The following is a 14917-nucleotide window of genomic DNA, read 5'->3' on the forward strand; positions in this document are numbered from 1 at the left end:
GCAAGGCATTATATTCTCAATGCACCAATGTTGGCCCCCATTTTGGGGAACTTGCTATTTTGTCCCTTGAACCTTTTATTAATGTAAATTTTCAATAAACTTGTATTTTAATATTACTAGGGTCTAAGTGAACTTGATTTCTCCACTGTTTATCCTGAGGAGTTGGTCATAAATTATTAAGTTGGTGTATTCCCATAAGGTACTATATAGGTCAAATTGAGGGTTAATGTTGATAATAGTCTAAAGAAATGCATTTTGCACTCTTAAAACAGTGGGTATTGGGAATTAATTGAATTGTCTTATGTATTGTATCCCAGAGGTTCTGATTATTGAGGATGTTAGTCTAAGGTCATTAGACGATAGGAGGGAACAGGTTGAATGATAGACAGATGGGGATGAGATGTAGGAAGATGCAGAACTGTGGAGAAATTTGTGGGTGAGACTAATAATTTTATATTGTACTCTGTAGTGGATGGGAAACCAGTTCAATGACTGGCACAGGATGGAGGCATCGGTGTAACAGCTGGAGAGGAATATAATCCTGGCTGCTGTATTCAGGATGGATTGGAAAGGAGAGAGTTTAGTAAGAGGAAGACCAATTAGTAGAGACTTGCAATATTCCAGACAAGAAAGAATAAGAATGACATTAAGAGTGTTTTGCAATGTGAAAGGTAAGAAAAGGTCGAATTGTAGACATATTTTTCAGGTGTTGGTGACACTAACGTGTGAGTGATTGGATGTAGGAAATGAAGGAAAAATCTGAGTCATATATAAACCCAAAATAGCAGGCATCCTGCTCAGGAGTAATGGTAGAATCACATGCAGAATTTGCAATATTGGGTTTTGTGAGGCTAGTAGAGGAAGGAAACAGATAGAGTTTAGTTTTTGACAGATTCAGTTTTAGATAGAGGGAGGATATGATGTTAGAAATAGCAGAAAGATAATAACTGTTAGTTTGTAGCAATGCAGGGGCGATGTTAGTAGATAATATGTATAATTGGGTGTCATCAGCATAAAGATGGTACTGAAAACTGAAACTACTGATGGATTTTCTAATAGGGGCAATATATAGGAAAAAGAGGAGAGGGCATTGAACTGAACCTTGAGGAACCCCAACAGTAGAGGGAAGAGGAGAGGAAGAGAACTTAGCAAAAGATACAGTGAAAGAGCGGTCAAAGAGGTAGGAGGTGAACGAAGAGGGAGCAATATCCTTGAACCTGATAGAGATAGCGAAGAGGATCTGGTGATCCACAGTGTCGAATGCTGCAGAGAGATCCAGTAGAATCAGCAGGGAGTTGTGACTATTAGATTTATGTCTTAGTAGATCATTAGAGACTTTAGTAAGAGCAATTTCAGTAGAGTGTAAGGGGTACTTCTCACATAGTGAGATCACTAGCGAGATCGCTGCTGAGTCACGGTTTTTGTGACGCACCAGTGACCTCATTAGCTATCTCGCTGTGTGTGACACTGAGCAGCGATCTGGCCCCTGCTGTGAAATCGCTGCTCGTTACACACAGTGCTGGTTCATTTTTTGGACGTTGCTCTCCCGCTGTGAAGCACACATCACTGTGTTTGACAGCGAGAGAGCAACGATCTGAATGTGCAGAGAGCAGGAGCCGGCTTCTGGCAGCCTGCGGTAAGCTGTAACCAAGGTAAATATCGGTAACCAAGCAAAGGGCTTTTCTTGGTTACCCGATATTTACCTTGGTTACTAGAGTCTGCCGTTCTCAGGCTGCCAGTGCCGGCTCCCTGCACACATAGCCGGAGTACACATCGGGTAAATAAGCAAAGCGGTTTGCTTATTAACCCGATGTGTACTCTGGGTACGAGTGCAGGGAGCCAGCGCTAAGTGGTGTGCACTGGTAACCAAGGTAAATATCGGGTAACCAAGCGAAGTGCTTTGCTTGGTTACCCAATATTTACATTAGTTACCAAGCGCAGCGTCACTTCCACGCGTCGCTGGTGGCTGGTCACTAGTCGCTGGGGATATCTGCCTGATTGATAGCTCACTAGCGACGCACCAGCAATCCTGACCAGGTCAGATCGCTGGTGGGATCGCTGGAGCGTTGCTAAAGTGTGATGGTACCCTAAGGAACAAAACCAGATTGTAAAGTGTCAAGAAGAGAGTAATCTGAAAGATAGTGGTTTAGACAGGAGTGGACCAAGCATTCCAGAAGTTTAGAGATGAAGGGAAGATTAGAGACTGATCTGTGTTTAGCATCACAGTTCTGGAGGAGGGATGGTTTTTTAACACCTGCATGACTTTTACATTTTTTTTTCCTCACCTTTGTTTGTTAACTAACATATGTATACTGGCATGTTTGAAGGAGAAAGGAAAGATACCAAGACACCATATGCCAAGTCCTTCTATGTGTAGGATGTGAAGCTTTATCCAGAACACTTTGCAGTGTTTCATTCTCAGTTTTCAGAACAGAGGGGAGATTGGGTACAATGCACATTCTTCATAAGTTTCTGGGTATTACTGGCACATATATTCCTATAAGTGTGGTAAGTGGGGGTGTCCTGCGTGGACTAACATTTCTTGACAGAAAATGAAAGAAGGCTGTGGTCAGAGAGCGGGAGAGGGGAATTAGTAAAATCATTAGCTGAGCAGAGACGGGAGATAGTCAGGTCCAGCCTATTCCCATCTTCATATGTAGGAGAATTAGTAAGTTGTGAAAGGTCGCAAGAGGAAGTTAGAGATAAAAGATGAATGGTGGATGGCGAGAAGGTATCATCAATAAAGATATTAAAGTCTCTCGTGAGGAGAGTGAGAATTTCACAGGATAGAAAATGTGGAAGCCCAGTGACTAAGTGAAAAAGTAACTGAAAGAAGGGTGTTATACAACCACCACTCACAGGGAGAAGGACCAGAAAAGTCTGACAGTGTGGTCCTCAAAAGAAGGGAAGATAAGTGAGGGTACTGGGGGAATAACCTGAAAATCACATGTTGTTGAAAGGAGCAAATCAACACCTCAATCTTGTTTGTTGTCACGTCAGGCAGTATGCAAAAAATGTAGGCCACCATGCGAAAGAGCAACATCAGTGGTGATCAACTGCTGGATCCAGTTTTCAGTAAGAGTCACAAGGTTCAGGGAATTTGAAAGAAAGAATTCATGGATGTAAGAGTTTGTTTCATGCTGACTGTGAGTTCCAGAAAGCAATGTTAAAGGGGATAGAAAGCATGCAAAGAATATTAATGAGATTTGAAGGGTTTATGAGTATAGTAGGGAAAGAGTTAAACTTATTATTACAAGAAGGGACTGGGTTAGGGAAGATATCTCCTATGACTAGGAGCAGGAAAATACAGAGAGTGAGAAAGATGGTTAAGTAATTTGTGAGAGTGTCTCTTGTGTTGTTATGGGACTGAATAGAGCTTTCTGTTTAAAATTGTGCAAAGACAAAGGTGTGAATCACCTGAGGAAGACAACATTGTTGTTGAAACGCGTTGTGACTATAAGGGACTACTAATAAAAGGATTGTTTTTTAAAAATATCTCTAAAAAAACATTCCCTAGTTTCCTTTAATCAGATATAGCGCTCCATCAGATCGGCGTCTTTTTCCTAACTTTGAAAAATATGGCAGTTGGATAAAATCTGCACAAGTGGCGTCCCGTAAGCTCAGTATAAATATATAGGAAGGTTTGTACTTAAATCTATGTCTAATTTCCCTCATTGACAATCAATCAATTAACTTAAGACATCAGGAAGCAATAAGGTGCACATACTTTGCAGGCCAAAAGTATCATAAAATCTTAGAGCAAGTGAGATGACTTTACAGCAACAGAGAACAAACTCATTAAGATGAATTAAATATTTACAGTTGAAACCAGAAGCTTACATACACTATCTAAAAATACACATATGCATGTTTTTCTCACTATCTGACATGAGATCAAAATAAATGTTTCCTGTTTTCGGTCTATTAGGATTACAAACTTATTTCTATTTGACTAAAGGGTGCTTTACACGCTGCGACATCGCTAGCGATCTCATTAGCGATGTGACACGCTAGATCGCAGATGCAATTTGCCGAGATCGCACATAGGTCGTTTTTGTAGCGCCGGTCACATGTCCGATCTCGGCATATCGCATCTGCGATCTGGCGTGTCACATCGCTAATGAGATCGCTAGCGATGTCGTAACATGTAAAGCACCCTTAATACCGAGAGAGAGCGCGAGAGAAGCCATTTTTATTACTTTGTGTAATAAAATGTAATGATGTTATGTCTTTGGAAGCTTCTGATTATTGGCAACATCTGAGTTAATTAGAGACACATCTGTGGGTGTATTTTACTGCACACTTGAAACACGCTGCTTCTTGTAGCATCATGAAGCTTTGAAGCCTAGGAACACCATCCCAACTGAAAAAAAAAACATGGGTGTGGCAGCAAAGAAGAAGATTACAGTATGTGGCAATACTGAAGCAACATCTCAAGACATTAGCCAGAAACTTAAAGCTTGGGAGGAAATGGGTTTTCCAAATTGACATTGACCCAAAGCATACTGCCAAACTGGTTACAAAGTGGCTTAAGTCAATAACAAAAAAGTCAATATTTTTGAGTGACCATCACAAGCCCTGATCTCACTCTTATTGAAAATTTATGGGCCAAGCTGAAAAGGCAGGTGTGAGCAAGGCGACCTACAAACACGGCTCAGTTACACCAGTTCTGTCAGGAGGAATGGGCCCAGATTCCTATCAACTATTGTGAGAAGCTTGTGGAAGGATATCCAAAATGTTTGATCCAAGTCATACAGTTTAAGGGCAATGGTACCACATACTAATGAAATCTATCTAAACTTTTGATTTTGCAGAAAGTATTAAAAATGCTTTAAAACATTCTTTCTCATTATTCTGGCATCTGGGAAATATAAATAATTTTGGTTCCTAATTGACATAAATTGTAAAAGGTTTATTCTGATTTCATGTCAGATAGTGACAAAATGCTGCAAATGTGTCTTTAAATAGTGCAAGTAAACTTCTGGTTTCACCTGTACCATACTCGTAGATAGAGCTTGCAAAGATGGTAGTAAAGATGCAGACTTTAAAAGGGTTAATCACAGCAGATGAATAATGGTTGAACTCAATGGACTTGTGCTTTCTTTCACCCTTAAAACTAGGAAACTATGAACTGATTAAGCTACTTGAGACCTTTTTTATTTGAATAATGAGCAGAACATTTTATACCCCATTTACTGATACATATCTGCTGTTAGCATTCATTTTTCAATTTTGAATTTTATATACATAAAAAACACCAAAAAGAGGAATAAAAATCCTCCAAATATTAAGCAAACCTGCGTGTGTGTGAACAGTGACCTATGCAAGCCACAAGTGTGCAATTTTACCATCTTCCTTTGCACCTGTGATGTCTCCATTTAATGGAGGTCTTGCTGCATCCTGGCAGTGCATTAGTCTTTTTGGCCTTGGGCAGTTTACATCTGCCATTAGTCTGTGAATTTTTGCTTAATATTTGGAGGATTTTTATTCCTCTTTTTGGTGTTTTTTATGTATATACATATATGATATATTAGTGTAGGGACCCACAAAAATGAGGATCCGTGACGTGGATTGTGGGCTTTCCGTACTATGGCCATATTACCTACCAATACCTCATATATTTATTTATTATTTTGCACAGAATATTTTATACAGGATGCAGCCAGGCCTCTTTATGTTAGGCCTTGCATACTATACTCGCTGTCCCTGCATGGTGCACATATATAGTACTGGCGCAGCCCGCTTGCATCTATTGTGATGAGGCGTAACTAATAGGCTGCATACCAGATACTGTGAAGCTGCGTGTGTGAACAGTGACCTATGCAAGCCACAAGTGTGCAATTTTACCATCTTCCTTGCACCTGTGATGTCTCCATTTAATGGAGGTCTTGCTGCATCCTGGCAGTGCATTAGTCTTTTTGGCCTTGGGCAGTTTACATCTTCTGCCATTAGTCTGTGAGCTTTTGCTTAATGTCCATGTGCTGAGATAATCTTATATCTGTGTCCCTGCTATATACTGTGTAATGGCTGTGTCTGGCCATTCTGGGACATGGTCTGATCATACCCCATCACCTGGGCATAGGAGGACGCAAAAGAGTATACAGAGATTACAGCATGAGAGCTGTGAGGTAAAGCCTTTATCTGCCTGTTTTTAAGCAATGTTTTATCTCAAAGTAAGAATAATTTACAATCTCATGTTGTAATGTCTGTATACGTTTTTACTTCTTCACCAGCCCAGGAGATGTGGTATGATTATACAATGTCCCTGCACAGTCAGACACGGCCATTATTGTGACGCCCTGGCAAAACCAGGTTGTCACAGGAGACTGCATCTATCTTCAAAATGCAGGATCCCCTCCTCCTTGTCCAACACAAACCACACGCAGGTACAACACCAGCCACAAAGCCTAGTTACCCCCCCAGTATAATAGGGACACACCAGTGGGCGGGGCCAGGCAGATAGTGACGCTCACCTAGGGGTCCTGAGGTGTCAGGGGAGGGAACACAACAGTCTAGTCAAGACAGTGGAAGTGAGAGGAGTGAAGTGGTAGTAGCTCCCGGACTACCGGACTACCTGAGCTGACTAGGTGGCAGACGGCAGAGCAGGGCCATAGGGGACGGAGATCCGGTCACGGGAGACCTTAAGTGGACTGGGGCAGGGTTGTAGCCCACCGGTGCCGACAGCGGGAATCAGTCCTGAGGCTGTGCACAGTCGGGGTACCTGGACCCCTGGGCAAGGACAGCTGCAAGCCCCTTGTCAATTACTGAACCAAAAACTGTTCAAAAACTGAACTTCTTTTTCCTCCGTCCTCTAACCTTCCTAAACCTGACATCTCCCTCTCTGTGTGTGGCACCACAATAACTCCTAGGCAGCAAGCCCGCTGTCTGGGTGTCATACTTGACACTGATCTCTCCTTCACCTCCCACATACAATCTCTTGCCCGCTCCCGCCGCTTGCACTTCAAGAACATCTCTAGAATCCGCCCCTTTCTCACAATGGAAACGACAAAAAACCCTCACTGTGGTGCTGATCCACTCTCGCCTTGACTACTGTAACTCTCTATTAATTGGTCTCCCCCTAACTAGACTCTCTCCTCTACAGTCCATCCTTAATGCAGCAGCAAGGGTCACCTATCTGGCTAACCGCTACTCGGATGCCTCTGCTCTATGCCAGTCATTGCACTGGCTGCCCATATATCATAGGATCCAATTCAAATTGCTTGTTCTCACCCACAAAGCTCTCCACAGTGCGGCACCCCCCTACATCTCCTCCCTCCTCTCTGTCTATCACCCCACCCGTTCTCTACGCTCTGCAAACGACTTTCGACTAACATCCACACTAATTCGAACCTCCCACTCCCGGATCCAAGACTTCTTCCGAGCTGCACCAACCCTCTGGAACGCTCTACCCCAAGAAGTTAGGACAAATCACAACTTACTCAGCTTCAGTCGCACCCTAAAGATGCATCTTTTTAGGGCAGCCTATCATACTCCCTAATCAGATTCGATTCACATAGTTCCTCTACAACTTCTCACAACATAACTCCACATCAAACTCTATGGCACCCAAATGCATCTCAAGGCTCTGGCCCACTGGTCCAGGAAACCATTATCTATCCCCCATTTCCGTGAGATGGCTGGATTGTCATTGTAAATAAGCACTTGTACCTTGCCCTCCCCCCCCCATATCTCATTGTAGATTGTAAGCTCTCACGAGCAGGGTTGTCTTTTCTTCCCCTCTAAATATTGTATTTTCTATAACTGTTACTTGTTTGTATATGATCCTCCTGAATTGTAAAGCACTACGGAATATGTTGGCGCTATAGAAATAAAGATTATTATTATTATTATTATTAATAATTAGCCAGCAGCGGACAAGGTTCCAGATCTTGTCCCACGAGTAGCCCAGATAGAGTGAAACGGAAGCCCAATGCGGGGGATAGGGTGTCTGCAAGTGCCTGCAAAAATCCCAAGGGTCAGATCTCATGGGCAACAGCTCCCACAGCAAAGATACCAGGAGTGGACATTTCCTGTTTCATGCAGACTAACACACAAGACAAAACACTGAAGTTCAGGAGGAAGGGCCCCTCTCCTGTCAACTGGTGTGTGTGGGACCCTAGCACACCCCTCCGGAGGCTACCGGTATCCGGCACTTGGTTTACTACTTGGACTTTGAGTGATTTATTTCTAAACAGTGAGTAAACCGGTGTCATCCGGTCCAGCCTGCAGACGGCGCCCCAGCACTGCACACCACCTACCCCTGGACCCCAGGACAACACCTCCCCTACCCGTGGAGGGGATACCATGCTGCTGCCCCACTCCATCAGCCTCGGGTGCCCCCATACCAAGGCAGCGGCGGTGTCACCAAACTATCACCGCAACCCACGGGTGGCGTTATTGACAAACTCTTCCCCTGTAAATTCCCCCCTTTATTAAGTTGTGGGCGACGGGATGCTACACGAGCCCCGGATCCGGCTGCCACTCGAGCCACAGCCACGATCACGGATCCGAGCGCCTCGAGTAGCCCCCCTGCCGTGGTCTGCACCTCCGCCCGTGACAATTACACAGAACATAGCAGGGAACATTATCTCAGCACAGGGATATATTATTTAATCACATCCAATTGTGGAAATTATTATTCCAAGCTCTATTGATTAAAATTACCTTTGTTCATGGAAAACCACTTTAGTCCACGTGCACAATTTTAGTATTTGGTGAGTTTTTTACTTCTGTATTTGTAAATGAAAACCAGTAGAGAAACAATCAGAGGAAATGTTTAATACACACGAGCACCACTTCTGCATTCCCCCTCCTGGTTTTAGCTTACAAATACTGAGGTAAAAACCTCACCAAATAGTTATCATGTGCACAGGGCCTTAGGGGGAGCTTATTTACTCCTCTGACCTGCCTATTTTTGTACATACCAGCGTTCTTCATAAAATAACAATGGTGGAGCGTCTTTTTTCAGAACTCTACATTGTGACGTTCTTTCATATTTCTTTCTGAATATATTGACAATGGGATGTTACTCGGGAGAGTATCACTGTGCAGGGGCAGGGGGTTGGTAATGCTTAATTGTTAATGTATTGATACATTTTCAGAAGGAATACCAGAGAAATAGCATAATCATCTGGAAAAGCTGCCCCAGAAATAGTTTTTGAAGGGAAATATTAGGGTATTTACTAGGAAGACACTTCAGAAATGGACACAAGGTACATTGCTACAAAAAAAAATCTTAGTCTTCTTACCTATCTCCACAAACTTTGTTTTGACATATTTGTGCTCTCAATTTGCTCTCATCATTTAGTGGTATCTCAATGGGGTACATGCCTAAAAGAAAAAGATAAACCAAAAATGCTTAGTAATGAATGTGTAGACTAAACAATAGTGTTGCACAGTGGCGTAACTAGAGTTGGATGGGCCCCGGTGCAAAGTTTAGACCTGGGCCCCCCCTCCACATACACAGACACTTGGGGTAAGGCATACCTCCCAACTTTTAAAGAAGGAAAAGAAGGACAAAGTTTGCGGTGCGCGTAGCGCGCCGCGGCAAATTTTTAGGCCACGCCCCCTAACCACACCCATTCCACAGTCACGCCCATATCCACTCCCCATCCACACCCATTCAGCATGGACACGCAGGCAGCCGGCGGGCCTCCAGCATGGACACGCAGGCAGCCGGCGGGCCTCCAGCATGGACACGCAGGCAGCTGGCGGGCCTCCAGCATGGACACGCAGGCAGCCGGCGGGCCTCCAGCATGGACACGCAGGCAGCCGGCGGGCCTCCAGCATGGACACGCAGGCAGCCGGCGGGCCTCCAGCATGGACACGCAGGCAGCCGGCGGGCCTCCAGCATGGACACGCAGGCAGCCGGCGGGCCTCCAGCATGGACACGCAGGCAGCCGGCGGGCCTCCAGCATGGACACGCAGGCAGCCGGCGGGCCTCCAGCATGGACACGCAGGCAGCCGGCGGGCCTCCAGCATGGACACGCAGGCAGCCGGCGGGCCTCCAGCATGGACACGCAGGCAGCCGGCGGGCCTCCAGCATGGACACGCAGGCAGCCGGCGGGCCTCCAGCATGGACACGCAGGCAGCCGGCGGGCCTCCAGCATGGAAACGCAGGGAGCCACAGTGAGGCGGCCGGTCGCCCACACAGTGAGGTGGCCGGTCGCCTTCACAGACAGGTGGCAGGGGGGCGCCCGCACAGACAGGCGGCCGGGGGGCGCCCGCACAGACAGGCGGCCGGGGGGCGCCCGCACAGACAGGCGGCCGGGGGGCGCCCGCACAGACAGGCGGCCGGCCGACCGCACAGACAGGCGGCCGGCCGACCGCACAGAGAGGCTCCGGCCGGGGGTGAGGGGGAGGGAAGGAGGGAAATCAGCGCTGGGGAGATTTTACTGTACCAGCAGCAGCACAGGCAGCGCTCCTCTCTGTTATGCCACGTCTACTGGGATGGTAGGAGGGAAAAGCAGGGAGGCGGAGAGAAAGTGGGTGGGCGGAGCCCGGGAGCCGGCCGTCCCGATCGTGGCAACGGGACAAACAACGTAAAGCGTGAAAGTCCCGCTGTATCCGGGACGGTTGGGAGGTATGGGGTAAGGGATAATGACACTGACACTCGGGGTACAGGATAATGACGCTGACACTTGGCTCTCACCCACAGCACCCTGAAATCCCTCTATCAGCACCCAGCTTTCCTATGTTCTGATATTTATCTTGTCCTCAGCACCCAGCTTTCCCATATCAGAGCATGAGAAAGCTGGGTGCTGAGAGATGTATATCAGAACATGGGAAAGCTGGGTGCTGAGAGATGTATATCAGAACATGGGAAAGCTGGGTGCTGAGAGATGTATAGCAGAGCATGGGGAAGCTGGGTGCTGAGAGATGTATATCAGAACATGGGAAAGCTGGGTGCTGAGAGATGTATAGCAGAGCATGGGAAAGTTGGCTGCTGAGGGAAAGAGCCTTTTTCCCTCAGCACAAAACATTTCCATCCCATACTTGTATCTTTGTCCCCCCTGTATAAAGTTCTCAAAATACTATAACAGCCCCCACATAGCCTTCCAAATAATTGTATAAAGGGTCTCACATAACCCTTCATATATTAGAATGCAGATACATAGCCCTCCATATATTATAATGCACCCCCATAATCCTCCATGTATAAAGTAGCCCTTCAATTATAATGCATTTCCCATAGTTCTCCATGTATTAAAATTCACCCCATAGTTCTCCATATATTATACTGCACCACATAGTCCTCCATGTTTTATAATGCACTTCCATAGTCCATGTGTAAGGTAGCCTCCATAGTCCTCCATATATTATAATGCAGCCCCCATAGTCCTATATGTATTATAACACAACCCCATAAAACTTCAGATGGTATTATGCAGCCCCATACTCCTCCATGTATAATGTACCCCTAGTCCATGTATAAGGTGTCCTTCATGTTTTTTATGCAGTCCCATAGACCTCCATGTGTCATGCAGCCGCCACCCCAGGGCCTCCATGTGTCATGCAGCCAGGCCCCTCCAGGGCCTCCATGTGTCATGCAGCCAGGCCCTCAGGCCTCCATGTCATGCAGCCAGGACCCTCCAGGCATCCATGTGTAATGCAGCCAGGCCCCTCCAGGCCTCCATGTGTCATGCAGCCAGGCCCCTCCAGGGCCTCCATGTGTCATGCAGCCAGGCCCTCAGGCCTCCATGTCATGCAGCCAGGACCCTCCAGGCATCCATGTGTAATGCAGCCAGGCCCCTCCAGGCCTCCATGTGTCATGCAGCCAGGCCCCTCCAGGCCTCCATGTGTCATGCAGCCAGGCCCCTCCAGGCCTCCATGTGTCATGCAGCCAGGCCCCTCCAGGCCTCCATGTGTCATGCAGCCAGCCACCCCAGGGCCTCCATGTGTCATGCAGCCAGCCACCCCAGGCCCTCCATGTGTCATGCAGCCAGGCCCCCAGGCCTCCATGTCATGCAGCCAGGCCCCTCCAGGCCTCCATGTGTCATGCAGCAAGGCCCCTCCATGCCTCCATGTGTCATGCAGCCAGGACCCTCCAGGCCTCCATGTCATGCAGCCAGGCCCCTCCAGGCCTCCATGTGTCATGCAGCAAGGCCCCTCCAGGCCTCCATGTGTCATGCAGCAAGGCCCCTCCAGGCCTCCATGTGTCATGGAGCCAGCAAAATAAAAAAACAAGTACCTCTCTTCTCCTTTTGACCCCTGCAACCACGGTAGTTATGACCCTGCCCCCATATGTCACACACACTGCTCCCCATACAGCCTGCACCCCCCATAGCACACACACTACACCCCCATATGTCACACACCCTGCCCCACATATCTCACCCTGCCTGTACCCCAACTTACCCCTCTCAAACACTCTGCACCCCTTCACATCCTTCTGTCACAGTCTGCAGCCCTCATATGCCACTCACCCTGCACTCCCCTCCCCCTCGTGCCCCCTCTTTTCTCATTACCAGTCATCATGTGTCCATGTCTCCTTCAGGAATCCGTATCTTCTGATGCTTTCTGCCGGCCTCCTGTGTCTCCTCCCACACACTCACATGGGCATGACATCATCGCAGGTCCTGGAAGGATGGATTTCGTCTGCTGTGCAGGAGCGCTTCTGCTCTGCCGCAGCTCAGAAACGCCTGGTGGGTCTCTCCAGGTCAGGGGCCCCTCTGCCCCCTGCTGACACCGGGCCCCCTGACTCACAGGCCGGCCCCCTGGCGGTCGCGTAGTCGGCCACTACACAGCGCATCTCCTCTGTTACAGAGAGGAGCCGGCTCTGCAGAGCGGCTGCCGGGCCCCTAAAACCCTGCGGGCCCGGTCGCAGTGGCGACCGCTGCGACCGCGGTCGTTACGCCCCTGATGTTGCATTAATCTGAGCAAGAGTGTTTTTCCCACACTTAATTAATAAAAAAAATAATTCTTCTATTGTTAGGAAAACTAAATAACAGCCGTGTACTATTTATCGGTAAAGATATCTGTGTCCAGTAGGTGGCATCAGATGTTAAGGTGTAACGTTTGCTTCTGCTGAAGAAATCTGGATTCATCAAAGCCTCCCTGCAGATTTTCACAACAGGGGATCTCCTGTGAAGAGCTCTTCAGTTTTTGGGTGCATGTTTTTCCTTTAAAAAATACCGGTCTATGACAAATTTATTTATACATTTTTTAAGAAAACATAAAATGCCTTACAGACATTTTCTCATCTGACTTTCCAAAGGTAGAGAATATGTTTTGTAAGATTAATGAGCAACTGAGTGCATACAAAACACAAAAGAAAAAGTATTTACCCTTTATATCTTCATTCACACTTATCAAAGGGAACTATGAAATTATGGAAAAATGGCCTTCCTCTGAATAGGCAGCATATGTTTGATGTGGATGTAATGAACTGTAAAAATAATAATGGATGATGCAAGTCTTAAAGAACAAGTGTTTAGTATCTACATGCAGTGATATTCTAATCAGAAGAGCCATTTGTCTATCTGTAAATGCCCATATAGAATATCAAGAGGTTGTGAGATAGGTGTGCAAATATATTTGCAACTTTTGATGCAATCTTGCGATCAGATCACAGCTGCGGAGAAGAGGGAGGGAGCACTTTCTCCCCATCTCCTCCCTCGGCCTGTCTCTGGGTACATCGCACTGCGGTTGGATTACATGCGAGTACAGTGCGATGTTTCACACACTCCCATAGACTTTTATGGATGTGTGTGAGCCGAGACTCGCTGACAAACACAGCATGCTGCGATTCATTCCGCATGCCGCTATGACATGAAAAATCAATTGCAGATGGACACTGCCCCATAGTTCTGCACTAGAGTGAGAGCAATCCAATGTTTTATTGGATTGCACTTGTCCGTACAAAACGCAAGTGGAACCGTACCCTTAGACAGAGAATAATTCCATGACCTGTTCAACATTAAGGAAATCCTGAAAACCTGAATGAGGAAAACCTGAAAGCATAATCTGTTGGTGGGTCTTGAGGACTAGAGTTGAGCAACACTAAGCGATCATCAAGTTAATATAAATGTAGAATACACCATATGCTTATGGGCACTTTTTATTCCTGTACAGTACCCTGCATGAGTGATTTTATCTTCTGTCATACACATCAATATAAATGCCTGAATGATTTAACATTGTTAGCAGGTTCTAGCAGTGCTCAACTGTCCTTCCCAAATGCAGTTCAGAGTTATACTTGTTGCCTGCTGCAAGTAAATCGGTAATGTACAGTACAGATCAAAGGTTTGGACACACCTTCTCATTCAAAGAGTTTTCTTTATTTTCATGACTTTGAAAATTGTAGATTCACATTGAAGGCAACTGAAAATATGTCTTATATTCTAGGTTCTTCAAAGTAGCCACCTTTTGCTTTCATTACTACTTTGCACACTCTTAGCATTCTCTTGATGAGCTTCAAGAGGTAGTCACCAGAAATTGTTTTCCAACAGTCTTGAAGGAGTTCCCAGAGATGCTTAGCACTTGTTGGCCCTTTTGCCTTCACTCTACGGTCCAGCTCACCCCAAACCATCTCAATTGGGTTCAAGTCTAGTGACTGTGGAGGCCAGGTCATCTGGCGTAGCACCCCATCACTCTCCTTCTTAGTCAAATAGCACTTACCTGGAGGTGTGTTTGGGGTCATTGTCCTGTTGAAAAATAAATGATGGTGCAACTAAATGCAAACCGGATGGAATTGCACACCGCTGCAAGATGCTGTGGTAGGCATGCTGGTCCTGTATGCCTTCAATTTTGAATAAATCCCCAACAGTGTCACCAGCAAAGCACCCCCACACCATCACACACCTCCTCCTCCGTGTTTCACGGTGGGAACCAGCCATGTAGAGTCCATCCGTTCACCTTTTCTACAAAGACACGGTGGTTGGATTCAAAGATCTCAAACTTGGACTCATCAGACCAA

General features: G+C 46.4%; 1 protein-coding gene across 2 annotated transcripts in view; it reads right to left on the bottom strand.

The window, feature by feature from the left end:
* MOCOS (molybdenum cofactor sulfurase) overlaps positions 1-14917 on the bottom strand; it is a 393375-nt gene that overhangs the window by 40069 nt on the left and 338389 nt on the right. For both annotated transcript variants that reach the window (XM_075316537.1, XM_075316536.1), the window contains exon 10: positions 9249-9330. In XM_075316537.1, coding sequence (XP_075172652.1) covers positions 9249-9330 — 82 coding nt within the window. The remainder of the gene's footprint in view (positions 1-9248; positions 9331-14917) is intronic.

This window comes from Anomaloglossus baeobatrachus, chromosome 6, assembly GCF_048569485.1.
Source record: "Anomaloglossus baeobatrachus isolate aAnoBae1 chromosome 6, aAnoBae1.hap1, whole genome shotgun sequence".
Lineage (NCBI taxonomy): Eukaryota > Metazoa > Chordata > Amphibia > Anura > Aromobatidae > Anomaloglossus > Anomaloglossus baeobatrachus.